Source organism: Coturnix japonica, chromosome 1, assembly GCF_001577835.2.
Source record: "Coturnix japonica isolate 7356 chromosome 1, Coturnix japonica 2.1, whole genome shotgun sequence".
In the NCBI taxonomy this organism is placed as follows: Eukaryota; Metazoa; Chordata; class Aves; order Galliformes; family Phasianidae; genus Coturnix; species Coturnix japonica.
Genome location: NC_029516.1, coordinates 166,684,216 through 166,711,002, shown reverse-complemented (window position 1 = coordinate 166,711,002; position 26,787 = coordinate 166,684,216). Strand labels below are relative to the sequence as shown.

Sequence of the window (26,787 nt, the reverse complement as noted above, 5' to 3'; positions counted from 1 at the left end):
AGGGGACTATTGGCTTTATTTTGAATGGTAGTGTTAGAAAACTTTGCAGTTCATTATGGCTACCGTCATCAGGGTGTTTCCCTTTATCTTGAAGTCTTTTAATCTTGAGAGTAATGAAAACACAGACTTGGAAAATCATACCATATTGCTCTGCATGCCTTCAAAGTTCACAATGAGGGGCTTGTCCTCCCTACACCCACAATGGCAGCCTATTTAGTTGAGTGGAGATGAGGCAGAAATGAGACAGCTGGGAGTTTTTAATCCGTTGATTGGAGTAAGCAAGGCTGTTTCTTCCTCTTTTAAATTCCAGTGAAATATGTGTATTTGGGATACGCCCACTAATTGAAATTAGTGATGTTGCTACAGCTGAAATGGTGACTGCTGCTTTTAATTAATTTTAGGTGAGCTGAAATCCTTGGCCCCACTGGACCGTGAGAAAGTCCCTGTGTACAACTTGGTTGCTCGAGCTACAGATGGTGGGGGCAGGTTTTGCCAGTCCGAAATCCATCTTATTTTAGAAGATGTTAATGATAATCCACCAGTGTTTTCATCTGATCACTACACCGCATGTGTCTATGAGAATACAGCCACTAAAGCACTGCTAACAAGAGTCCAAGCTACTGATCCTGATGTTGGTAAGTGACTAAAAAAGGAAAACAAGAACTAACCTTCAAGAAAAAACTCTAGATTAGTGCAATTTCAATACTGGTGGATCTTTCTATAGCTGCATTTCTTTCCTCCTTTTGTTTTCTTCATCCTCCCTGTTTTTCTGTCTTCTGTTTCTTAACTTGCAAATACTGATAGCTAAGCTTGGCATGACAGTTGCAAACAGAAAAAGCAGTGCAGCAGCTAAAGAGGTATGTATTCTTTTATTCTTCCTCTGATCAGTGGGAGTGAATTCCAGCTTTCTTCCTCCACCAACCTCACCTCCTTTTTTGAGCTCTGTTTTTGAACCCTCATGTCTTTACTTACTTATGCAACTACTATAGTTACATGCCATAGGGACCTATATGTGATTAATCACAGCTTTCCTAGAGTTTTATATTGCTATAACTCCCATTTGTTCCAGCTGGTTACCTTAGCATAAAACTATTGTTGTACATTGTGAATGTACATTGTAAATGTTCTGGCTGTTGAACCGTAGATTCTTTTCAAGTAGAGTAGTTTATAATATGAGAAACTTAACATTGAAATGTAGGCCCAATTATAAATATTTAAAGATTTTATTTTATTTATTTTACGTAGCATGGTGATAAAGCCTGCTAAACATCATATTTTATTTTGAGCTCATTGACTTCAGCTGGAGTAAATAGATCCCATAGTTTATTTTTTTCTTCTTGTGGTTTTTGGAGGTGCTTTGTAAAATCTTCACATAAAAAGCAGGCCTTGCATTGAGTGATAAAAATATTTAGGTTTAAATATTGTTTTTTAAGTACAGTTCATGCTGGAACTCTCTGTTGTTACTAAGGTTAGTAGTGTAAATATACAGCAATCAGTAAAGGAGCAGCAAGCATTCATTAAAGGATCTATGAAGAGCTGCATTATACGCTTGGTTGAAAAATCGCAATTAAAATTTATGACACCATCCTGCAGTGAAGAGCCAATTACTGGTAGTAAACTACTGAACAGTCTGAACACCAAGTGTTGTTGTTTTCCACTGTTGTCTTAATTACCATTTTTCTCATAGGTGAGATGACTTTCAAGGAGCAGGGAGACACAGGGGATTAAAATTGAAAGTTGTCAATAAAAGTTCTTGTTAGAACCAACTTTACATAATAAGATGCTCAGCTATGAAAAAAAAAAAGAAAAAAAGAAAAAAAAAAACACGAGCTAATTGCTACATCTTCTTTCTGAAACAAGTTAAAGGAGGGATGTATGTGATAAATGAGAAGGGGGTATGTAGCTTAATGATTAGACCTGAAATCAAACAAGATCATATGAAAGTGACTAAAGTCTCTAAAATAGGACTTTATATTAATTACTGTTCTATTAGTCCATACTAAAATTTAGATGTAATACTAAAATCACTGATTCCTTGCTGCTTCATAATGAATAAATTCAGGTAGTATAATGATTCTGACACAGAGGAAAAAAAAACGTGTTATTGATATTCTTGATGAGCTATGAAATTCCTATAGTTTTATGGAGAGCTTTCCTGAAAACAAGTGAATCCTGGATTCATCATAGTGATCAATTTTTGGCATTAAAGACATTAGTTTTATAATCAGTCTTAAAATTTTCCCATTTTTCTGCTTTGGGATTTGAAGAACTAGGTACTGCAAGGGTGGGAATATGGGTATAGAGGCCGTTGAGAGAAGTCACTAAACATAATTCAATGTAAAACTGAAAATGTTGTTGTCAGACGCTGCTGGATAATTAAGGCAATCTGCAGATAAAGGGTAAATAGTGTTGTATCTGCTGTATGCCTTTGATGTATCTTGACACTCCTGAACACATAATATTCTGTGAGTCTTCAGTACAGGAACATCCTTCGTATATATATTTGTTTGTAATTTGGTTACACGCTTAGGAACAACCTGTACCAGCTAGATGCACTGAAGGAGAGATATGGTTATTGTTCACAATACTCAGTAAAGGAAATGAGTTGATCTATTAAGCATTTAAGTCGGAGGCATATAAGTTTGTTTCACATAACTCCTCCATGTAGCTACGTATCTTAAATGATTGCTTGGAGGAGAAAGTATACACACAACCTTTTGCTAAGAAAAAAAGTTAAGATATTATTGTAAAGCAGTTCTTTCTTCCATCTTCATTCAATTGGAAAATCTTAATATATCCAAGAGATAATTATTCTGACTAACTTACCACCACTGGGTTTGCTTGTGTGCAAACTAAGAAAGGAAGGACAAATGTTAATTTTACAGTTTATTAGAAGAGTTCAAGGGGATCAGGTGGATTTTCCACCTCCCACTGTCTTCAAATCAAAGTGCCAAATTACTCCATTTTGTTCAAATTGAGGAACAAAAAGAACTAAGCCTGGAGTCCAGTTTGCTATCTGAGCTGCAGGTTCATAGTCATTTGCAGTCTCCTCCGTGTTTTATGTATGCATACAGTGTTGCAGTGTGAGGTGAGGAGAGGATTTCATAGAATCACAGAACATCCCTTGTTGGATTGGACCCAATAGGGTCAGCTGCCGTTCCCTTGGGCCCGGTCGCTGTCACACAGGGCAGAGCTCAGAGCTGCCCCTCCGCTCCCTGTGAGGAGCTGCAGCCACCATCAGGCCTCCCCTCAGCCTCAAGTTGTGTCTCTGAAACTTTTCTTCCTTTTGTGTGGCCATGGATATTTCTCCATGGTCTGTAACTAAAGCAGATCATGGTACCTGCAGGCAGCAAAAAGGTGTCAGTCAGTGCTGAGAATTCACATCAAGGACCTGGGTGCAACAACCAGGACATCTGGGGCCATGTTGGCCGTGTGAGCAACTCCATTCCTTCAGGTAGCACATGTATCAAGGGACTGAGTAGGTTTAAGGAAAGGAGGAGAGGCTAAAACAAAAGCAAAAATTACCATATTTTTTTAATGTGGGATTTTTTTTTCTTTGTTTCACAAATGGTCAGAAACAAACAGCCTTTGAAGCTGCAGTGGTTTCTCTTAAGGGAGAAAATGGGTGTTGAAATCCTTATTCAGGGAGCCAGGATAAAGCTTGAAGCTCTTGAGACTCCCACAGATAGGTTTGTGCAGCCAGGTTATGCAGGTCAATTGTAGTTGATTTTGTCTGTTATTTTTTTAAAGAGTTGTGTATAGTTAAAGACTATTTGGGCCGAGATTTATGAGACAGATTCAGTGGTCCTCTGATTAGTGCCTTTAATGTGGAGAGTTTTAATCAATCAAGCCTCTAATCAGCCTGGCTCTGGGGAAACTAATTATTCAGCTCTTCACACTAAGTCTGTGGCAGAGGGGACTCGGCCCTTGTGTGGAATCCATTTGGCCTCACACTGTGAGACCTCTGCTTTCTAAACCTGACCTCCTCCACAAAGTGCAGGGGTGCAAACTGTGGTCCATCATCTGCCTGCTGAGCTGGGGGAGAATTGGGTGATCAGGGGGAAGGTGTGCCGTTTGATTTCTCCTCGTGATGGAAAGTTTTATCTTGGATTTGAATGAAATCTCTGACAAAACTTTTCCCAGCAGTGTTTGACCTCAGTGAGCTTTGATGTTTCAATAAAGATTAGGTTTGTCAAAAAATAAAATACAATCCCTTACCATGTACAATCATAAGACAGGTGGACAGGAAATACAAAATGTCTTTTCTAGGGAAGAATGGTAATATAAACTCTCCTTTAAACTTCAGTCCAGTCTGAAGTGTAGCTACTCCCAGGAGAGTGGCGAGGCAAGAACATTATATCTTCCATTTTTTCCTGTACTCTCCTTGGGTCAACAAGAAAGCTGAAAAAACAATTAAAAGAATAAAAATGAAATACAAGTCATAATAATGACTAAGAGACACAGCTCTCTGGGGTTTATCAGACAACACGCTTGCCTGCAGAAAGTGGCATCAAAGTGCTGGTGAGCACAGCATAGGAAGAAATTGCTCCATTAGGTGGCTCACTGATTGACTGCTTCCAGCAGCATGTGCATGTAATTAATGAGTCAAAATTGCAGCAATACCAGCTCTTGAAGGAATTAGGGGAACTGAGCCTGTTGGGCCACACAGCCAGGCCCAGTTAAGAGTCACATGCTACCAGGTAAGATTGCAAAGCTGCCACAGAAGAATACAACGTGGTTACCACCTGATTCACATTCAATTGATGGTTGGACTGGATGATCTTGTACGTCTTTTCCAACCTTGGTGATTCTGTGATTTTTTTCGTGTTATGCACAGTGGCAAGTAACACTTTAAAATGATGAAAGAGGCACTGATTTTGACATTTGCTGTCAAAGCCACATACAGCAAACTTCTGCTTCATGTATAGTTTGTTTATGTTAGGCAGGTCCCTTAAAATAAGTCTAGAAATTTTGGAGGCAGTTAAGATCTGAAAAAGAAGAAAATGAGGACTGAAACGTGCATAAGAAGAATGACACAGAAATAGGACTGAAGAGTTGCTAAAACCCATCTGCTAGGTAGATAGTTTCAGTAGTGAAGCCAGCCTTAACTAGATGATATTTCTGGATGTTTTCTGAGTGTTTATAAAAAATATGACAAGGATGTTTCATTCCTTTTAAAACTTACATGAAACTTCCTATATCTTTACTCGGATCTTTTCCTCACTGCCTTATAAAATAGTCCAGAGTTTAGTACGCTAATGCAGGATATGTAAGACCTGAATTACTGATTCTCCTTTCTACAGCTATTCAAAACAACATTGCATAAGTTAGTGGTTATACAGACAGGTTACAGTTGAAGTAGGGGGTACTTTCTACCGTCACTGAAGCTGTTTTGGAAAAGGATTCAGGAATCAGAGAAACATGAGTGAGCATTGCTCTGTATCCTGATGGGTGACTGGGTTCTGGGCTCTGTTCTGCAGAGCTTATTCAGTGAAAAGTAATAGCCTGTAGCAATGTACCCTACTGCTCCTTCTTCCTTTGAGGTACCCCAACCATTAGAATGTTCTTACAAGGAGAATTGGAGGTCAAAACCCACCATCCCAGCTAAGGTGAAACACAACAGAGTTTTAGCTATCCTTGTATTATGGAAAGAAACCAAATGTTTTAGTGTGGGCTAGCCAGTCCTGAGGATAGTTACAGATTCACTTACACCCAGAGAGCTGTTAAGGAGAAAACCAAGCTTTTGCTTTTTGAAGAAGTCTAAAGCACTTCTAGGAATACACTTTGGGCCCCTGAAAAAAACCTGTCAAATAAAAATAATAGATTCAGTGGAGTTAATGCTTCTTAGGCATTAGGAAGTAAACAAACAAGGTGTTTGGGGATTATGATAGAAACCTTGGTTTCTGCCTAAATAAACCCTACTTCATATTCCAGATTTTGCTTCCCATGTCTTGATGCTTAGGAGACCTAATCCTGTTAGCAGTCAGTCTGTATGGCCCTATTGTTGAATTGTTCGAAGGGCCGGATTTTCAAAACTTCAAGTAGATTGTCAGGGGAACTTAAGCACCCAACTTGCATTATAATAATGTGTATTTCACATTGAAATTACTCAGAGTTAGTCTCTGTTCAGCAAGCAGAAGTCAAAACCATTCGTATTTCCTTCTATAACTTCCTAAGAGGCCAGACAGGAAGGAAACATGAATAGTATGGACTAGGCATAGTGAGGCTTTTGATACTATTCCACGTGACGCTTTTACAAGAAAACTGGGAGAAGCATGGTCTTCATTAAGTTGTTATCAGACAAGTTTGTTATATAAGAGCTCTTACACTGGAGGAAGAAGCTAAGAAAGGTTTCTGAATGCAGTGTTCTTATTTTCATTCCTGAATGGATAAGTAGGCGTAAGGCTTGTGTTAGATGTCAGAAATCAGAATGGGGCTGTAAGTACCCTGGACAGTGTCTAAGACTTAGTTGTGGGATTTAACAGGTGGAAGAGCAGTATGGAAAAATACAACACAAGTCATCAGATAAATGTGAAGTCCTGTGTTTAGATAAGAATAACCAAGGTTACCATTATTGCCTTGGTAATGGCTGACTGGACAGCAGAACTGCAAAGAAGCAGGTGTATTATAGTGAATCACAAGGTTAATGTATGCTTACACTGCCATAGCGGTGTGAAAAGGCAAACAGTTTAATCAGCTGGGTAAACAAGAGTAATGCTGGAAAGCGAAGAAGTAATCTTTTCTGTTTAACTTGGTGGTAGAAAATCCTGATTTGAAAGGTTGTGTCTGGTTTCAGAAACACTACTTTCAGAGAGATATGGGCTACCTGGAGCTTGACAGTAAAGATCATGGGCCTGGAAAATATGTGTTAATGGGCAGTATTAAAATAGTTGAAAGAGGGTGTCATGGAAAAAAATAATTAAGATGATAAAATATAGTAATTGTCAGATATGAGTCAAGTAGCTATGATGAAGAATATCAACATTTATTCTAGCTTTATCTCATCTTTCAGGATTTTTTCTCAGCAAAAAGTAAGAATGTAGTATCTGTAAGGAAAGTGAGACACTGTGGTGTGATACCCAACGAGATTATACAACTTCCTAATCAAAGAACGGGCCTGTAGTAAATCTAATGCCTTCTTTCTTTGTTCAGGGATAAATCAGATGATCTTGTAAAATTCCTGCTACCCTCATACTCTGTCATTTAATTTTTGAGATTTGCAAGACACTGCTAACAATATGGAAGCAGAGATCAAGATATCTGTCAAATAAGGATAATTTTATCTTCTGGATTATCTTGACTGGATAAAACCTGTATTTAAATTGGGTCACTGAAACATGCATACGTATGTCTGTGTGTTTATGCATATATATACATGTATATATATATATACACACATATATATATACACCTACATGCATATGTATATATACACATTCCCTTGCAACAGACCCCTGTTTTAGCATAGCAGTGTTGCCCAGTATTGACAGATTCAGTGTTAATACAGCCGCTGAGTCTATAAAGTAAATGTACACAAATAGTGTTTATACCTGTGATTCCTGCATAGACTCCATGCACTTTAGTAAGTCATCAAGCTTATCCATGAAACAGTCAGACACTCATGATCACTGGTGGAAGAAACTCATGTAATGCCAACACTATGGGCTGTGTAAATCCCAGCTAGAAAAGAAAGGGAGAATGAGGCAGCCATCCATCCCTCACCCTCCCACCAAAGAAAAAACCCAACCTAAAAGAGCAAGAAAATGGGCCTGTGGAAGATACTATATACTGAAATCTTCTGCTTGACATTTCTGTCCAATATTTTCCTTCTCTTCTTCTGTGTATTCTGTGGCCTTGCATCAATCCCATGGTTCTATGGCTTACATGAGTAAAGGCATTTTGGGGTTAAGGCAATTGTTTCTCTACAGAAAAGGGACAACACAATGAAACTGCCTTGGTAGCAGTGTTATGGATTGAACTTGGCCAGTTTTTCTGCTTAAGTTGTAAAAATCACTTGAAATATACTGCATAGGGCTATATATTCTTCTACAGTTCAGCAAGGTAATTCTAGCAAGACTTCTCTATTTCATCTCAACATGATAGAGTAGAAATTTAAAGCTGGTTTCACATATTTGTCTTCTGTCTTGTTTGCTATTAATGAAATCATGAACTTTTAACTAGCGGTAATTGGTATTGTAACTAACATTTGTTTGATCACCAAAATCCAAAGATGCCAGTGTTAACATTATCACACTTTAAATCTATCCCTCTGAAACTGATAAGCAATAACTATTTTACATCTCTCTTTCTGGACACTTTATTATTTTACTTTTTGATTGATTATTTTTAATGCTTGCCATTTTTTTTTCCCCTAAGATTTTGAAAATAAAAATGAGCAGAAGACAAAGTTAAATACTGCTTTCCACAGATTAATAAGAATGAGCAGGCTAACCATACTTAGAGAAAGACATTAAATAATGAGTCCAGGTGGCAGATGAAAGCAGAGGGGAGAAGCATGCTGTGTAAGGTCTTTAATAACTGTAAATTTAGATTTGCTAGTAATGCAGTCAGCAGGTAATGCCCACTGAAGAATCTCACTGTCACATGGGAATTGTGTCTGTTGTATTAATGCTTGACCCGTTCAGTGTTGTACCTCCACCATTTTCAATTGGCGTACACAAGCAGAATTTATATTCCTTAATCTTAAAGAAAAACATTTTATTTCCCTGGTGTTATTTAAAGTAGTAATAACATAGAAGATGCCAATGTGACATTCAGTACATGCTCATTTGTAGGGAAGAAAAAAAAAAGTCACTAGTGAAGGATGGCATTTGAGGTACTAGATTTGTTGTACAAACTTTTCACACTAGAGATTTGGCAAAAAGCAATATTCTATCGTATGCTAATACAAGTCTAAATATAAAATGTGCTAGCTTATACCTTTATTTTAAGAATATACTACAATCCTCTTAGAGGAACAATAATTCCTGCAAAGCCTTTCATGTTCGTGTAGCTTATGGTTGTGATTGGCACCTTAGAAATCTGAGAAGTATAAGTAAATAAGTGAATAGACAGAACACAATTTGAAAACATGAATCCCCTCAACAGCTGTGGGCAGTTCGTGTGGGAGGACTGCTTTCCTTATCAATCCAGGAACCATTCTGCTGGAGCAGTTGTTTCCACAGAAAATCTCCTTTATTACGGCAGCTGCCATCATCTCCACTGCAGGGCAGCCACTGCCACAAACTGGTGGACACTTCTTTCTTTGTGGATGGCAGCCCCAAGCACTCCAGAATTTTGGATTTGAGTATAAATAACTGCCTACTTCATCTTTGCCTCCTGCTTATTCTCTTTCCTGTCATGTATCCAGAAGGTGAGAACACTACTGATGTAACACAGCGCTTTCTTCAGAGCGCTGTTTCTGCTGCAGCTTTTTGTTGAATTAATTGTCCTTCCAAGAAGCAAATGTTAAAATGGTTTCCCCATTGTAGAAGGGTAGCAAGAAGCTGAGATCTTTATTTCTCCATGTGTTCTGCTTCTGGGTTTGGGCCAGAAACTGACATGGGATTGAATCTGTGAGCGTCCCAGCTTAGGTCCTCTGCCCTGATCTTCTGTGTTTCCATGCTTAAAATGGCAGTTTTATCCATGAGAGACTTTATTCCAGATCCTGTGGGCAAAGTAAGACAGTTTTGATCATCAGCCTGTTAATGTGAATAGATTGGTATGCAGTAACCTACTCTCCTGGAATTTCTGTATTCCTCTCTTATTTTCCAAGAGAAGAAAAACGTTTATCTTCAAGAAGCAACTCTTTCCATTTCTGCCTAAAAATTCCTTCTTTAAGAGATAGATAGCAACTGGAACACAGTAATGTGAATTTGAAAGAGCTCTTTTGTAGGATCAAAAGCAGTCACTAATCCATAAACACTATTCATATTGTATTATTTAACTGTCAGTACCTTGAGGCAATACAGGAGTATGGTCTAATTGTATTTCAATCAGATTGCAGTCAATAGAGTTACTGCATGTATGTAAACTCACCCCATGTGGCATCTTATACATCAAAATTTCTCTCTCCGTTTTTAACGCATGTAAGATCTGGCTGCAGTTTTGAGATGTTTCAAGACACAAGTCATGGGTCGGCCATCTTTTTTTTTCTATTAAGGAGTGTGCTTCCTGATTCTGTTATGCTCACGTATGCTGTGGTGAATTTCAAGCAAGGTCTTTGTGTCAGAGCAAGCCCAGACCAAGGTACATCTTTCATGCAGTCACAGACACAGAGGTGAGGAGTATGTGAGCTAAGGTCCTAGCTTCAGAGATGTGTATAATTCCATACAGACGCTGGCAGGTATCAGGAGATCCCAGTACAGAACACTAAGTAGCTTTATAGTTGAAATTTCTGTATGGGTTCAGTACTCCAAATCAGGCTAAGTCCACTTTTTCAATACCCAGATATCAACTCTGATTAATACCTTATTAACTGTTCTGGTCTTGTGGAGGTTGGGGGAGGACTTCTAGAAGGAGACCTTACCAGAAATGTAGACACATCTAAAGCTATTCAGACCCTTCAAACGCTTCCAGAGGGTTTTACTCCTTCAGTTTGGTTCCTTTAGTTGACCTTCGGGTAACAGAGCCTTTGAACACACTTAGAGGCTAAGTGAAAAGCAGAGTGTGGTTTCCAGCAGGCTGTAAGGTGTTCAGAGTCTAGGTGCTTCAACACACACAAGAGTCTCTGACGAGCTCCTGAGCTGTTCTCTGTTCCTTGTGTGTAAGGCAGGAGCATCCTCCTTGTCTGCCTTCCATGTTCTGCTACAGACGAGCTTTTCTGTGCTTTCTCCTTTTGTTATGCAGTGGTGAATGGAGAGTTTGTTCTGTGATTAATACAAACAAACAGTTGGTTCATTACAATATTGGCATTTAAACTTTTCTTGATTTTAAAGACATTTGAAATAGACGTATAATAATCAAGCACTGCATAAAAACTTTATTCCCTGAAGAGGTCAAATGGTAATTCCTAGCACTATCCCAGTAGGATCTGGGGCTTTATAGTTTCTCTGCCTTTTATGTGAGCATGGCTGAAGGAGAGTCTCCCAGCTCCCCCTCGTGTGGATGCTCTACTCCTGCTACGTGAAGCAGAAAACAAATGTGATTTGTGTTGCTTTTGATCAGTCATTTCTGCAATGCTTTGCTGCTGGAAAGCAGAATAATACTGTCACAAATTTTAAATGAACAAAATATGCCTAGAAGGGATGGGTAGCTCTTGTTCATCTGATTAATGTCGGGCTTGTAAAGTCTGTTCTCCGGTGAAAAGGACAGCAAATGCTCAACTGAGAGATGTTAGAAACGCAGAAATTCCAATTTAGTGAATCTTTGTGTTTCACTTATAATCTCTTAGCACATCACCCAGGACCAAAGCACAGAATCAAGGAGAATCAAGGGAGCTTGAGTGAGTTTGCAACTGTGTTCACATTTAATTAGATTTGAAATGACTATCCGTCTGTACTGCAGCAAACAACCAAGTTAGTAACTTCCCCTCAGCCCTCATTATTAACAGCTTTAGCATAGATCTGCATAGTCAGCAGCCGGGTGGATAGGTGATATGTACTGGGAAATAAAAGCATAATTTGAAAACATGAGAGACCTTTGTACAATTCAATTTTTGCTCCCAAAGTGAAGGAGTGGGGACCTCCCTTTCCAAGATGTCCATGTTCTTGCAGGAGTTGTTTGATGAAGCTTTTGTCTAAAAATAACTGTCTTATGATTATATTTTGCTTCGACTTATGATTATATTTTGCTTTTCAAAAGAAGAAACAAAGCAGCACTGGCAGCAAGTACATTCTGTGCCACCTGTGTATTTTTATGGGTTTATTTTCCCTTAAGTATATTTCTGTTCCTTGGAGATGTACACCGAGAGTTTTCCATTTCAGCAATTTGCTTGTCTCCTCTAATTCATTTTTAAGCTTTTCTGGGCAAGATCTATACACGAATACTGCTTTCAAGTTCCATTCCACAGCAATTCTACAAAGGAATCTTTTTAAAGTTACCACGATGAGAGATGGAACTTAATTATCCTTGGGGATCTGACACATGAGAGCAGCATGTTCTGGTCTCCCAGACCTTCAGCAGTTCTGTTCCTTTCAGTACTCTTACATCCCTGTGCTTCCATCAGTCAGATACCATGAGTGAAGTAGTAGATTTCACTTGGAGTTTCTATTAGGTGGAAAGAGGGGAGTTGTTTTGCGTCTCTTTTTTAATTCACTTTGTCATTTTCGCTTCTGCTTCTCTTTCAGGTGTGAACAGAAAAGTTACCTATTCCCTCGCAGACTCTGCAGATGGTTACTTCTCAGTTGACCGGTCATCGGGAATCATTATTTTGGAGCATCCACTTGATAGAGAGCTGCAGTCTTCCTATAACATCAGCGTAAAGGCCTCAGATCAGAGTATTGTGCTGACCTTGTCCTCATTTGCTACTGTTACCATTACAGTGCTAGATATTAATGACAATCCCCCTGTGTTTGAAAGGAGAGATTATCTTGTTACGGTACCTGAAGACACATCACCTGGCACTGAAGTTCTCTCTGTTTTTGCTACAAGCCAGGACATTGGCACAAATGCTGAGATTACCTATCTCATCAGATCTGGGAACGAGAAGGGGAAGTTCAACATTAACTCAAAAACAGGTTTGTAAATTAGTTCTTACTTGTCAGACTAAATGGAAGTTACAGAAAAATGTGAATGCTTTGGGGAAGCCATTTGGACCGCATAAGTTCCAAGAAGAGAGACTCAGAGCTTGTCAGTCTTGTTGCACAGATTAAAACAAATGTTATGTTAAAGTTTGGTCTAAGCTATGGTGCCGTTCAGATGCCTTGACTTGAGAGGGTGCCTTTCTCCATTACTATGTCCATTTAAGTCAGTGTAGATGTAACAGCCACATCCACTGCTGCACCATGGGCTCCTCTATGACTGCACATGGAGATCTACCCCTCATAGGGCCCATGGGCTGCAGGGGGACAGCCTGCTCCATCATGGGCCTCTCTGGACTGCAGGGAACTTCTGCTTTGCCTGGCTCTAATCTACCAAGATAGTAAGCTATGAATCTTCTGTGATTCCTGCAGTGGATTCCCTTATTCTTTTAGCCTTCAGGAGGATGGTAGAAGTCTGCCACCAGAGCTTCAGAGCAGAACAGTTTTGGTTTTGAAAGCTGAAGTTAACACTTGTTTGAGTGCAGCTGTAATAACCAGTAACCTGGAAAATCTCAGAATAATGCATTGTACCATTTATACTACCATGTGCAAAAATCTCTCTCCACTCCTTGTGAAGGCCACTTCCTCACATGTAAAGGGCTTAAAATAACATAACATAATTGCATGATGTCTTCAGTCTTCATAATGTTGATTAGTGCTAACAAAATTTAAACATAAATATGCCTAGACAGCAATACTTAACTTTGCATTTGACAATGAAGCCAAGGAGATAAATCAATAAAAACCCATAATGAAGCTTAATCACACAGGGAAGGAAAAAAAAAAAAAAAGAAAAAGAAAAAAAAACCTATTTATTATTCATTAATGTGTGACAGCTCCATTATTATTGGTTTAGAGGCAGGAGCTGAGATCCAGACAGCCGGGTGCTGATGTAGCATGCCTGATCAGGGCTTGAGAAATAATGCTCATCACAGCATTTATCAGTGGGGACTCCCTGCTAGCCACTTGGAAGCTTCTCTTCAGGGCTCCTGCTTTCAGCAAGTCATGCTGAAAGGTAGGATTCATTTGGAGAGAGCCCAGACAAGATTAAGAAGAATGATCTGAGGTTTATAAAATGAAGCTTACCAGGGAAGACTGAAAGAATTGAGGCTATTTAAACTAGAAAAAAAAGAAGACGTGCTGATAATATTCAAGCATGTAAAAGTACCTGTGAAGAGGGGGGAATAAACTGTTCTTTGTGTCTGCTCATGAGAAAAGTTTTGAATTAGTTGAAATTGTATTTGGATATTTCAGTTAAATGACAGGAAGAAATTCCTTGCTGTAACAGTTAGTGAGAACCCAAATACATTTCCTAAGGACAGGAGAGTAATGTGTCTGGAGGTTTTTTGAGAACATTAGAAGTGAGTAGCTTCATGAAAGATTGTATTTAACTGACCTGTGCTGGGCAGCAGTTGGACTATATGACCTCTAAACCCCAGTCATCCCTGCTCTTGATGAGTTCATACTAAAGAAGATTTGCCTTGGCAAGGTTAGGGATTTGCTTTTAAGCCTTTCCTGTCATGTCCAGCATCACCTCCTTCAAGACATCACTAGTAATCTGTGCGCAACCCACTACACTCTCCTTGATAAGGTTATAGGTATGTGTGAGACAAGTAGAGAATGTGCATGAAAACTGTTTCTGTCCTAGCAAAGATTTAAGAAAGAGTGAGTCGAGTTACAAATAATCTTAATTTTTCTTCTGTGATGCGAGAACCAAAAACTTTTAAACCTAGTTTATTCTGGAAGCTCCTGCTTAATCACATAGATGATAGAAAACTAATTTCTCAAAGGTATTCATACCCCATTTGTTAGTATTTAATTCATGAGAAGTTAATTACATAGGAGTGAATTTCTGTTGATTTGTCAGTGTTGATTTCCAGAGTTGGCATCTGGTTCTCCCATGGGCTCTGCACGTGAACCCAAGCAAATGAATGGATGTGGCCTTCACTTCTCTGTCTGTAGTACCAGTATTTCTGTCTATAGTACATTTATTTCTGTGAGAAACCATAAATAGCTTCATTTCTTTCTTCAGGGGCAATCCAAGTGCTACTGTCATATCTCCTTAATTAAATGACAGTAATAGAAACCTGACCAAATATTTTTATTGGACTAAGCAGTGTTATGTTTGGAACAACGTATTTTGTGTTTGCACCATGGTGATAAACAGCACATTGCACTGTGTGCTGCAGTGAAATCCCTTAATCTGCAGCAGTGTTTCCTTTTCACTCACTGTTGACATTACCTCCCTTCCTTCAAAGGAGCCATTTCCATTTCTGAATCTTTGGATTATGAATCATGTAAGGATTTCTACTTAGTCGTGGAAGCAAAAGATGGAGGTACCCCAGCCCTGAGCGCTGTTACGACTGTGAACGTCAACGTGACGGATGTCAATGACAATGCACCAAAATTCAGCCAGGTGGTCTACAGTGCCGTCATCAGTGAAGATGCTGCAATTGGTGATTCCGTTATAATGGTGAGTGAGGCCACGTGCCCTGATTAGGCAGAATGAGTACCTCCATTGCATTTAACAAGATACTGCTGCACTTATTAATAATGATAAATGATGCATCTTGAATCAACCAAACTGTTCTCTAGCTAATACTCTGTGTCTGCTACTGCTTTCCAGACAGCTGCCAGTTTTCCCCAGAAAAGAAAGAAGTAGTAGTACCAAAATGGTTTTTAATTCCTCCATTATGCTGTCAAAGAGCAGTGCTGTGTTTAAGACATTGTATCTCAGGGGTCAGCTTGAAATAAGTAGTTTTTTCTGGAAAGGCAAAACTCAACTTTTCATGGAAATATGTGATATTTGTATTATATTCTGTTTCTTGCATAAAATATTAAAATATTTTATGTGTTTTAATGCTAAAATTTTGAAAAGATCCAAGGAGAGCCTGATACGAAGAGCTGCTTGGCTTCATGCTGTAGTGATGTGCAGTTCAGATGTGACATGTCTGATAGGATATGAAGGGGTGCTAAGTGATAGAACTTTCTGGGGTGTTGAGTGATTAATGGAGCATGCTGATGGTTAAACATTTGTTTTGCTAATTTTCACTTTTCTCTCAAAAAAGTTAATAGCAGAAGATCTGGACAGTCCTTCCAATGGCCAGATTCATTTTTCCATAGTGAGTGGTGATCAAGACAATGAATTTTCAGTCGATCCTGGTTTGGGTCTTGTGAAGGTTAAAAAGAAGTTGGATAGAGAAAGGGTAAGATGTGAGATTTCTTGGCTTACAGTGGCTTCGAGATGTGTGTTAATTTCAGCTCTGCTTCTAGCCAATTATGAAGTAGCTGCTTTTCACTCTTCAGCATTCAGCCTAAGATGCTCCAACTGCTCTTTCTAATATTCTTCCCCTTTTTCCCACCTCAGACTTTTCCCCAGACATATTTCCAAGCCAGCTATCCTGGTAGCATTCTCACTCTGCACCAACACGGCCAGACTGGGAAAAGAAGCTATCCTGGATTTTTCCTGTGGCAGCTGTTGTTGCATTAATGAGCTGCCTCCTCTCTCCTGTGCCTGCAAGCACAAGCTTGCAGCATTGTATGCAACAGAGGGACCACGGCAAAATGCAGATTGTGGCACCAAGTACAGAGCTGAGACCTCAGCCATTAATTAGCACTCTGCAGAACATGTCACAGGGGAACTGATGTTATGGAGTAGCCAGCCTGTACCAAAAGAGAAAGAGTGCTTCATTAATCTGATTCTTCTGCTTTGTTTGCTCCCAAGATTCAGGGTGATTTATCCCTATTTTTCTGTAGCTAGCAATTAGCAGCTTTTGGAGAAAAAGAACAAAACAAACAAATAGAGTTTCCCTACGAGCAGGGAAGGAATGTGCTGCATGACTTCAGAAGTCCTGCAACACATGCATGACCCAAGGGTAGTTCACCCATGCAATGCATCTGCAAAGCTGGGGAAGTTGATTGCTGTCCACAGAAAATGGACTCACATGAAAAAGCTCCCAGCTGGAAGCAGAGCTACTGCTTATAACAGGTGAATATCCTTTCTGTATCATCACACAGGCAAGATTAAATTTGTAGAGATTGGTGGCAGAAGGACCTTCCTTGTCCCACAGAACATGGAAGTAATAGGCTGTGCATGTGATTTAAGGAATACAGATTTGCTGTATTTCTTATGTGGTGTAGACTTAATTTATTAACATGATTTTATTTCGTATCTCCATTTGATTTAGCTGATATATGTCTGCGTTCAGATGCATGCTTTTACCCTCACTGTCATTGTACATTTATGACCAGCTCCTAGATCTGCATTCTCCTAAGTTTCCTCCACTTAAAGTAAGCTGTAGTGTTGTCTTTTCTTTTGCTTCCTTTGCACATTTCCTAGACACAAATGTTCTCTTCAGCGGAAATGATAGATGATGCCCCATCTGCCGTAGATCCCTAAAGGCGGTGCTGATTCCCAGGTTTAAGTGGTTTAAGGAAGCTCATTTCCAGAGCTTTAATCACATAGAAACCATGACTGCTGCCATTTACCTTTTGAAACAAACTCAAAACACAAAATTTGAGAAAGGTCCCACAAAACCTCTGACTTTTAGCAGGAGAAATTAAAGCTTGAAAGTGGGAAAGAAAAAGGATCAATGCTAAGCCTCAGTTTCTTGATTCTTCGTAATTAAGGATTCTTCCTCCTGACACTGTCAGTACATCTCCACCAAATCACACACTTCTTTGACCCTGTAACCCACCTAAGAATCTTTCCTGTTCTTTACCTTGGTCCCGTAGCTCAGAAGAGCCTTCTTGTTTCATACACTTAGCCTGTCTTCCTGTCTCCTACCCCAGCAGTTTTTACTTCTTTGTCCCTTTGGATTTCCTCCCACCCTAAAAAGTTCCATTTGTTTTTCTTCGTTTCACTCTGTGGAGCCATGTTTTACCTCTTCCTGGTGTTTTATCTGACATGTGGTTCATCCTTTGTTCCCCCTACTCTGAAAGCATCATGGGCAGATGTAGCAGCAGCTCTCCCTAGGGATCTGGGAGCTCTATACAGTGAAAGACAGTCATAAGACATAAGGAGGCCAACATAAGGATGCACTTTGTGAAATCACACTGTCATCCATAAGCTGCACATAGACAGATCTTTTCCAAATTGTCACACACGCTCACACTTTTTGCACGTGCCCATATGTGCATAGAGGGTCTGTGGGTGCCACAGCCGGTGAGATGCACTGAGTTGCCCACACCATGCTGAGCTGTCTGTGGCTGTTGCAAACAAGAAGACTCAAAAAATCCCTTCTGTTTTACTGTACTGTGGATAATACCCTTTTGCTACAGAGAATATGTTGTTCGTATTGATCTCAAATCTTTTCCTGTATGCTTATTCCAAGTGCCCATGAACTTCTTTGGGGGGCTCCTTCACTATCCAAAACACTGAATGTCAAACTGAGGCTTCCTTTCCTAAGTACTCAATACGTTATCCTGGAAATTAACTATAAATAAATAGAATTAGTTTGTATACCTCGGCTGACGTAGGCTGAGTTCAGATATTATTCATCATTTGTGTTTTGTCTATCCCTTTGTTTTCAGTGGTCACAGTTATTTTAATATAGTGAAGCTGTTAGGCTTATTGATAGCCTTATAAAGCAGAGTTTGGGACACAGTCTGGCAATAAACAGGATAATGTCATACAAAGGGCAGGAAAGGTAATGGGGCCAGACAGCTTTCCTTAGAATATGGTTGGTGGTGTATTGGATGTAAAGAACGCAAGTTAAAATTTAGGTCCACTTTCATGATGATTTAATATTTTCACCTTTTTGCAGATATCTGGTTACTCACTGGTTATTCAGGCAAGGGACAGTGGCACCCCTCCTCTGTCTTCATCTGTGACAGTCAACGTGGACATTTCCGATGTGAACGATAACAGCCCTGTGTTTACTCCAGCTAATTATACAGCTGTAATTCAAGTAAGTTTATCTTGCACATCAAAAACTTCCCTGGCTTTTAAAATACAAAAGCATTTGCTTGGGATGCGAGTCCTAGTGGTTAGGCAGTCCTGGCCAGACAGGCTCCACTGGGTGCCTCTGTCTCAGGTACTGGTCCTTGGGGTGCAAACCATGCCAAAGAAATGCCACAATGAAATGGCATCATGACCAGAAAGCTTTTACTTGTATATTCTCAGTAGCGAAACGTGGTGTTTTATCATTGTGATGAGATGTATCATTTTAATCCTTTTCTTTATACACTGTGTATATGTGTAAAGGAAAATAAACCAGTGGGCACAAGCATTTTGCAGCTGGTAGTGACAGACAAAGACTCTTTTCACAATGGCCCTCCTTTTACCTTCACCATCCTCACTGGCAATGAAGAGGAGGAGTTTACACTGGACCCTAATGGTGTCTTGAGATCTGCAGTCATCTTCAAACATATGGTTGCAACCGAATATGTTCTCTGTGTGCAGGTATGCCTTCATTTTTTCCTCTGCACAGCAAGAAAATAACTCCTACTGTTAGGTCATGTGTATGTTGCTGTGTGGGTTGGTTTTAATTGACTTTAGTCTGTGACCAAATACCATGCATTCCATTTTACATGTGCACAATATTGTATATTTCCTTTGATGTCCTTAAACCCAATTTCATGTAAATATAAATAGGTAGCCAGCCACCTTTCCAATCTTCTCCGCATGAAATGGATTTTCTGAGCAGCAGCCGTTATGATTTAAGATTTTCATCTTTTTTTTTTTTTCTGTAGCTAAGAGAAGAAAATAAGGAAAAATGCATTATATACATATAAATATACCACAGAATGAGTGACAGCAAAATATTGTTCTAGGAAGGAAAATCACTTCTCCTTTTAAGTCGTAAATTTAATCATAAATTTTTGGAAGCCTACCAAGAATTCATGAAATCACATTTCCAAGGTCAGCTCAGCTTATAAGGAATGTAAAAGGAAGACATGCAATAGAAGTCCAGCTCAAACTTAGCTCTAGAGTCATTGTTGAGGAACGTTTTAACCAGGGTAGCTATAAATCCAAGGATCATTTGTCCATTTCTCAGACTTGCATAGGAAAACATTATAGGGTTCAGTAAATATCCAGGTCTAGGGAATTCCATTGGAATGGAATGTGGTCCTACAATCTAAATCTGAAAATGCAGCCTTTCTCAACATGCTGTGCTGGGGTTAATCTCTGTAATAAGGGTCTAACTGGTCCTTTACACCTGCTTTTAATGATGATTGTAGCAATAACAACCTCGCTGAGTTACAGTTAAAAAATACAAGTTCTAATGTCAATCACCAGTTCAAATCAAAGGGACAGCTTACAAGATTGCCATTTAATATTGCAATCTTATTTTTCTAGCCTCGTGGGAAAACAAAAATAAAATCATTTTTCATTCTTACCATGTCCTCATCCAAAACTATCTGCTTTCAGGACTGTTCACTAGCCAAACTTCTAACATAACCAAAATTGGAATTAAATTCAAGCAGAATCCTCAGCTACATACATCCTTGTATGTCATAAATGGGGCATAAGCCAGACCACAATCACCAAGATGCACCAAAATGTTCAGAAAACTACACATTAGATTAGAGGCCTAATTGCTCCCTGAATTATTTTCCTTAGGGATTCCTTCGATGAAGACATCTTTTGTAGTCTTCTGTTGTGTTTAGAGCATAGAATTTTTTCTTCCACTTATATGTACCACAGTGCTGCTTCCCCCGCTCCACCATCAGATTCCTCCTCTGCGTTGTGTTTATTAAAAGAGTAGTGTGGAAGTTGAAATTGGGAAGTGAGATAATCTCTGCATGTATGTGTATCTATGCACATGCATGTAAAATATTTTCTATGATTCTCTACAAAGCCCTGGTAGGAGCCATGATTTTCAGTGTCTCAGATTTACTAATCCTTTCCTAGTAATGTCCATATTGGTACTGCCATCCTGCCTGTTATTTTTACTTCAGCTAGTAAATTTTCCTCCCCATATCCAAATGCAGACATCATTCAACGTGTGCTACATCTGTGATTTTTTGGTCATATGTTCTTCTCTGAAGCAAATGAATGTGTGCAGTGGTATATCAGTAGTATATCTTCATACTGACTTTAATGAAGCATTTTCCTTACTGCAAGAAAGAACACTGATTCAAGTCTGCACACCTTTCTGTCAAGATGGCCTTGGAATTTTTGTCATACTTGCTCTTTCCTCTCAATAAAAAAGTGCAGATGATGCTATCGTTCATGCTCTGGGTCATGCAGTCATCTGTCCAAGTGCAGTGCTTCTTTCATATTTTTCATTAGTAACAGCACAAAGCACCCTGTTTCACTTTTGGAGGGTGATAAATTTTATTTATTTCAAGCATGATTCTTGACTGCTTCAGAGAAAAGTCACATAGGCTTAGCAAGGTCTGAGGCACTTCAGAGCACAACAAGCAATACAGAAACTGCTGCAGGTATTTCATTGGGCTACAGTCTCTTTTCCAGGGTAGAAGTGAGCCCAAACTCCACTTGGTGTAGAATACACCACGTTCAGTTGGCTCTGTTGTGAAGGGGACAAGTGATAGCTGTGGGATCCTGGGAACTTTTCACATTGAGTAATGAGACATAGTTCTGACACATTTCTCTCTGCAATCCACTTAGATAAGATATCTGTGCTTCCCTAAAGAGTTTTTAAGTTTCACTGCTAAAAAAGGATGACACATTTCTTTACATATATATTTTGCAAATGCATTTGGGAAGTTCTTCTGAGAGGTCTTCAGAATTACTGATGCTGTGGAAATCATATAGCAAGAAGTCTTGAATACATGTAGCAGAAAGTTTTACTTGTCAGCTGCATTTTATATACATGTGTATATATATAATATTTTGTTGTTTGGTTGTTGTTTTAATTATATTAGGCAAAAGACTCTGGGAAGCCTCAGCAGGTTTCCCACACCTACATTCAGGTGAGGGTTATCGAAGAAAGCATCCACAAACCAACTGCCATTCCACTGGAGATTTTCATTGTCACCATGGAAGATGATTTTCCAGGTGGAGTCATTGGAAAAATTCATGCCACAGATCAGGATGTGTATGACGTCCTCACTTACACGCTAAAATCAGAGCAGAAAAGTTTGTTCAAGGTTAACAACCACGATGGGAAGATCATTGCTCTAGGAGGACTTGATAACGGCAAGTACATCCTCAATGTGTCTGTCAGTGATGGCCGCTTCCAGGTCCCCATTGATGTTGTGGTACACGTTGAGCAATTACTTCAGGAAATGCTGCAGAACACCGTCACCATCCGCTTTGAGAATGTTTCCCCAGAAGACTTTGTGGGCCTTCACATGCACGGCTTCAGGCGCACCTTGAGGAACGCGGTGCTGTCCCAGAAACAAGACAGCCTGCACATCATCAGCATTCAGCCGGTGGCAGGCAGCAATCAGCTCGACATGCTGTTTGCAGTCCAGATGCACAGCGGCGGTTTCTATAAGCCTGCCTTTTTGATTCAGAAGCTTACCAATGCCAGGAGACACTTGGAAAATGTGATTCGTATTTCTGCTATCTTGGAGAAGAATTGCTCTGGACTGGATTGTCAGGAACAACACTGTGAGCAAAGTCTATCTATTGATTCCCATTCCCTGATGACCTACAGCACGGCGAGAATTAGTTTTGTGTGCCCTCGCTTTTACCGGAATGTTCGCTGCATGTGCAATGGTGAGTACTGCCCCCCCCCCCACCCCCCATCCTCACACATTATGCGATAGGATCGGTTTTATGCCTCTGATGCAGATTAGAAGGGGCATTTCAATTCAGCCCGTTAAAGCACGACTGGCTGATGTATTTCTCAGGCTCAGGAAGAATTGTTCGTGTTTACTGATGTAAATGGAAGTTGGTGAACTTTAGCCTTACGTGACAAAGACTGCTTTCCTGGAGGCTCCAAGCCATCAACAAACTTCCAAGGGAGGGGAAAGAAGGGGAAAGGAAAGGGGAGGAGTGGGAGCAATGTGGCTTCCAACTCAGTTCACCACCATTCCACCAGCACTGGAATAAACCAGGCATGTGGTCATGGCAGTGCCACCTGGTCTGCAGTGGTGCACAGCAGTCTACAAGGAAAGGACCCCTGGCCTAAGCAACACAGGTACAAACACCTTCCCAGTCTGTATTTACAGAGAGGAGCAAAAAAACAATGAAATATTTTATTTTGTTACTGACACCAAGCACTATTCCTGATCCTTATTGATACAGTGGGTGTCACGGTGGGGTTTTGTCCTGGTTTCAGGCTGCCTCACATTGTCAGCGATTTCATGGGGGTATATATGACAAACAGACTTGGCAGCCAGTCTTCCATGTGGCTCTGTGCTTGGAGAATAACACTTCAGGCAGTTATAATAATAGTTCTGTTTCTTTTGTTTGCCAAGCTATTTGCTCCTCATTCCACTTCATTTAAGAGCAGAGAAAAAAGCTGCTGTAAAATCAATACATCCAAGTCTCCCTCATCTTAAGCACACATGCAGACATACACGCACACACAACCGCACAGGAATTCAGTAGCCGTGTCTCAGTGACCAGCCTTTGTCCCTGCAGCAGTCAGCAGGACTTCATGTCATACAATCAACTTCAGTGGGAATGAAAAGAGGCCTTAATGCATAAAGCTGAACCAGAAATCATTGTGTCCTGCAGCACATGAATAATAATGCCATAGGATCAGAATTCTCCGTCTGTGCTGTTTTCATGTACATTCAAGAGCAGACTGTTTGGTCAGTTTTTAAGTAATAGCTTTCTATGTTCTGAACAGATATTTCCATTATAATAAGACTTGTCTTTTTGTTACACATGAAAGGCTCTGAAATAAAAAGGGATTTTCACAGGTTGGAAAGGGACAATGCTGTAATATCCCTGAGTCGAGTCCTGGAGCCACTGCAACAGCATTGTCTGCAAAACACTTTATATATTCTCTAACTCACAGCTTTGTCTCATTTACGTACCCAGAAATCACAAATCCTCATCTCCGTAGGGGATTGCTGTAGCCCTCGCTGTGTCAGAAATTGTTTTTCTGGCAGCCAGGATTTGCACTGTGTATAATTTCATTTCACTACTTATTAAAGTCAATAATGATGTATATTCCCTTCAGAAACTAATAGTGAGTGGACATGCCTCGTAATCTGTTAGCCTAGCTCCCAGAAATGGCTTTACAAAGCAGTATGGTTCTGATCCAACAGCTCTCTTCTTTCTCCCTGCTCAGCGCGCTTGCACTGAGAGCAGAAAAAATCATCTGGGACAGAGATTTCACATTTTTTTCTGTCATGTACCAATCAATCCTCAGAAAATATTTCAGGCTGCCAAAATTGCCGCCTGTGGTCTGTAGCCTTGGGACCATCTATCCTGGCCATGAAATCTGCAGTCAGAAGCCATTGGTGTGAGCATTCCCTGATCCAGCTGGGAGGCTGGAGGGGTGCCATAGAGGGGTGATGAAGATGCCTTGGGGTGGGCTTGTATACCTCGAGTCTATCATCCAACAAAAATATGTCCGGAGCAGCTGATCTAAATATGTAGCTTACTGGGCAAATGAAAGCCTTGGTGCTTGTAGAGATAAGAGACCTTGTTAGGAAGTAAAAAAAAAAAAAAAAAAAAAAAAAAAAAGAAAGAAAGAAAGAAAAGAAAGAAAGAAAAAAACAAACATGATTTGCCCCTTTCCACATTAGTTAATACTTCATGCACTTCTAATTTTTTTTTAATCAAAGAAGCCACAAGAAGTGCCTTGCTCTTCAGATAAATACAGACACATACTGTGTTTTGTCACTTAGGAGGTTAACACAGAGTTCTGAGGATATATTAATTAGAGAACTTGGGTACGGCACTACTTTTGTGAAGAGGAGACCCAGTGAAAGAGTCAGGAAAAACCAAATACTTCCTTTGATCGGAAAAATCCAAATGCTTCTTTTGATCCTTTGTACATGAGCATAAATGTGGCAAAGCAAGAAAAAGGGCACAGCAAAGTGGAATACATCCACTGTGCTTCCTTTTACAAGAACGCATTAGCAAAATATTATCAATAAAATAAAAGCGTTATACTTTCTTTGTTACTAGGACAGTTTAGTGACCCAGTCCAGTAAATATTAAGAGCTTGAAATATGACAAACCCATTAAAAATATTCCATATGTTTTCAGTGGTCTGATTCAATTATAACCCAGAGAAGCTTGAGCTTTAGCTAATTCAGTCATTCTTGAAATATGTATCATACTTGGAGAGATTTTCCCACTGGCAGATGTCATAGATATGCACAATTTATGCGTGCCAGCTGTGCATAGCTTACCTAGATTACCTTTGTGAGCAAACAGAGTTATCTAACATAAAGATGCAGGGAGAATGTAAAGCAGGCAGTGTGAACTTCTGAGGATCAGCAGCTCCGTTCTGGAAGGGTAAGTTCGAAAGTTCAGGTGTATCAATCTAAGCCTTTAAAATCAATAAAATTGAACAATAATTTTTTTCCAGTAACAGACTGTCTCCTTAGGTTTCTGGCTCTTCTGCTTGTGTTTATATGAAAAATATTATAACAAACTGGGATTTCAGTGTAGCTGCAGGAGCTATGCAATTGCCAATCCCCCATCACATAACATAAGGTATGGAAACATCTGTCAGTGTTTGTGGGAAGCAAAGACAGGGAGACCGAAGTAAATATATATAATAAATAGTTCTCGTGACATTCTCATTTTTCAGAAGCAGAAATCTATTTCGGTTCTTTATTTCTTCATGTGGCAAGGTAATTCTTTTTGTGTTAAGACAAGGATGTGGGAAATGAGGAGGTTTTGTTGTGGCTGCTTTGCTATAGTGCGATTCCATGTTACAGTCTTACAAATGGAGGTTCCATTAATATGTTTATGGGAGAAGACTTGATTGAAATCATCTTGACAAATGTGGGTGTATGTATATATATATATATATACACACATGAGCTGGTCACTCCAGGCCCCGTTTTCAGACAGTGGAAAGAATGAGGTATTTTTAATGATGTGATAAATCTCTCCCTGAATGTCTAGAATCAGTCAGATGAATCATGCCCTAAAGTTAGAGGAGATGAATTCCATTTCAAGTGTTTAATATGGTTCTGGCTTAATAGTTTGAAAGAATTTTTCTAATAGACCCAGAAGTGTTCAATGAAAGTGCAGACATTCATGTTATTTAATCAAGTGAATGGCAGCCTTGCACCATTTTATCCTAAAACCAGGCAATTCAGATTTTATGAAGACACTTCTAGCGTTTTGTGAATGTTCTGACAGGAAGAAATCATAAACTATGATGCATTATAAGATCTGGTATTAATATAGGGCCTAATCTTGAGAGGTGGTCTGCGTCCTCAGAGCATACACTCCCTCATGAAGATCAGAGAATTTCGCAGTACCAAGAAATCCAACCCCCATCCTAATACCAGGATTCTGAACTTAGAATCATAGAGTCCTTAGAGTTGGAAGGGACCTCTGAAAGCCATGTAGCCCAGCTCCCCTGCAGTGAACAGGGACATCCACAGCTACATCAGGTTCCCTGGGGCCTTGCCTTGAAAGTCTCCAGGGATACGGCATCAACTACGTCTCTGGCAGCCTGTTCCAGTGCCTCATTATACTCACTGAGAAAGATTTTCTCCATTATCCAACCTAAATCTACCCTCTTTGATCTTGAAAACCCTTCCCCTTGTCCTTTCACCGCAGACCCTGCTAAAGAGTCTGTCCCCTTCTTTCCTGTAGCTCCCCTTTAGATACTGAAAGGCCATTCTCAGGTCACCTTGCAGCCTTCTCTTCTTCATAGTGATCAGCCCCATCACTCTCAGGCTGTCCTTGTAGGCTTTTCTCTGCGTTCTCTGTTTCTAGGAATCTCACAAGCACTCTTGACCTCCCCTGGCAAGGTAACAAGGAAAAATAAAGAATAAATTGGGAGCACAGACCTATAGATTTATTTGATACATTTGTTTGGTTTGACTGCAGCCCTTCTAACACTGCACTTGTGTAGGAGGAGATGTTTTTCCCTGACAGTGTTCCTCGTTTTAAGACCTGCTCTGGGAATGCAGCATCTTGTATGAAACTCATGGGGGCCAAAGCATGAAGTGGCACCATGACTGTAGAATCAAGAATGGAAAC

General features: G+C 39.8%; 1 protein-coding gene across 14 annotated transcripts in view; it reads left to right on the top strand.

Annotated features, from left to right (window-relative positions):
• FAT3 (FAT atypical cadherin 3) overlaps nucleotides 1-26,787 on the top strand; it is a 383,565-nt gene that overhangs the window by 319,657 nt on the left and 37,121 nt on the right. For 13 of the 14 annotated variants that reach the window (XM_032442223.1, XM_032442226.1, XM_032442225.1 and 10 more), the window contains 7 exons: nucleotides 402-635; nucleotides 12,288-12,677; nucleotides 14,999-15,213; nucleotides 15,809-15,946; nucleotides 18,506-18,649; nucleotides 18,946-19,143; nucleotides 21,573-22,371. In XM_032442223.1, the coding sequence (XP_032298114.1) occupies nucleotides 402-635; nucleotides 12,288-12,677; nucleotides 14,999-15,213; nucleotides 15,809-15,946; nucleotides 18,506-18,649; nucleotides 18,946-19,143; nucleotides 21,573-22,371 (2,118 nt within the window). Of the gene's footprint in view, nucleotides 1-401; nucleotides 636-12,287; nucleotides 12,678-14,998; nucleotides 15,214-15,808; nucleotides 15,947-18,505; nucleotides 18,650-18,945; nucleotides 19,144-21,572; nucleotides 22,372-26,787 lie in introns of those variants that run through there. The other variant, XR_004305990.1, reaches the window with a different exon arrangement.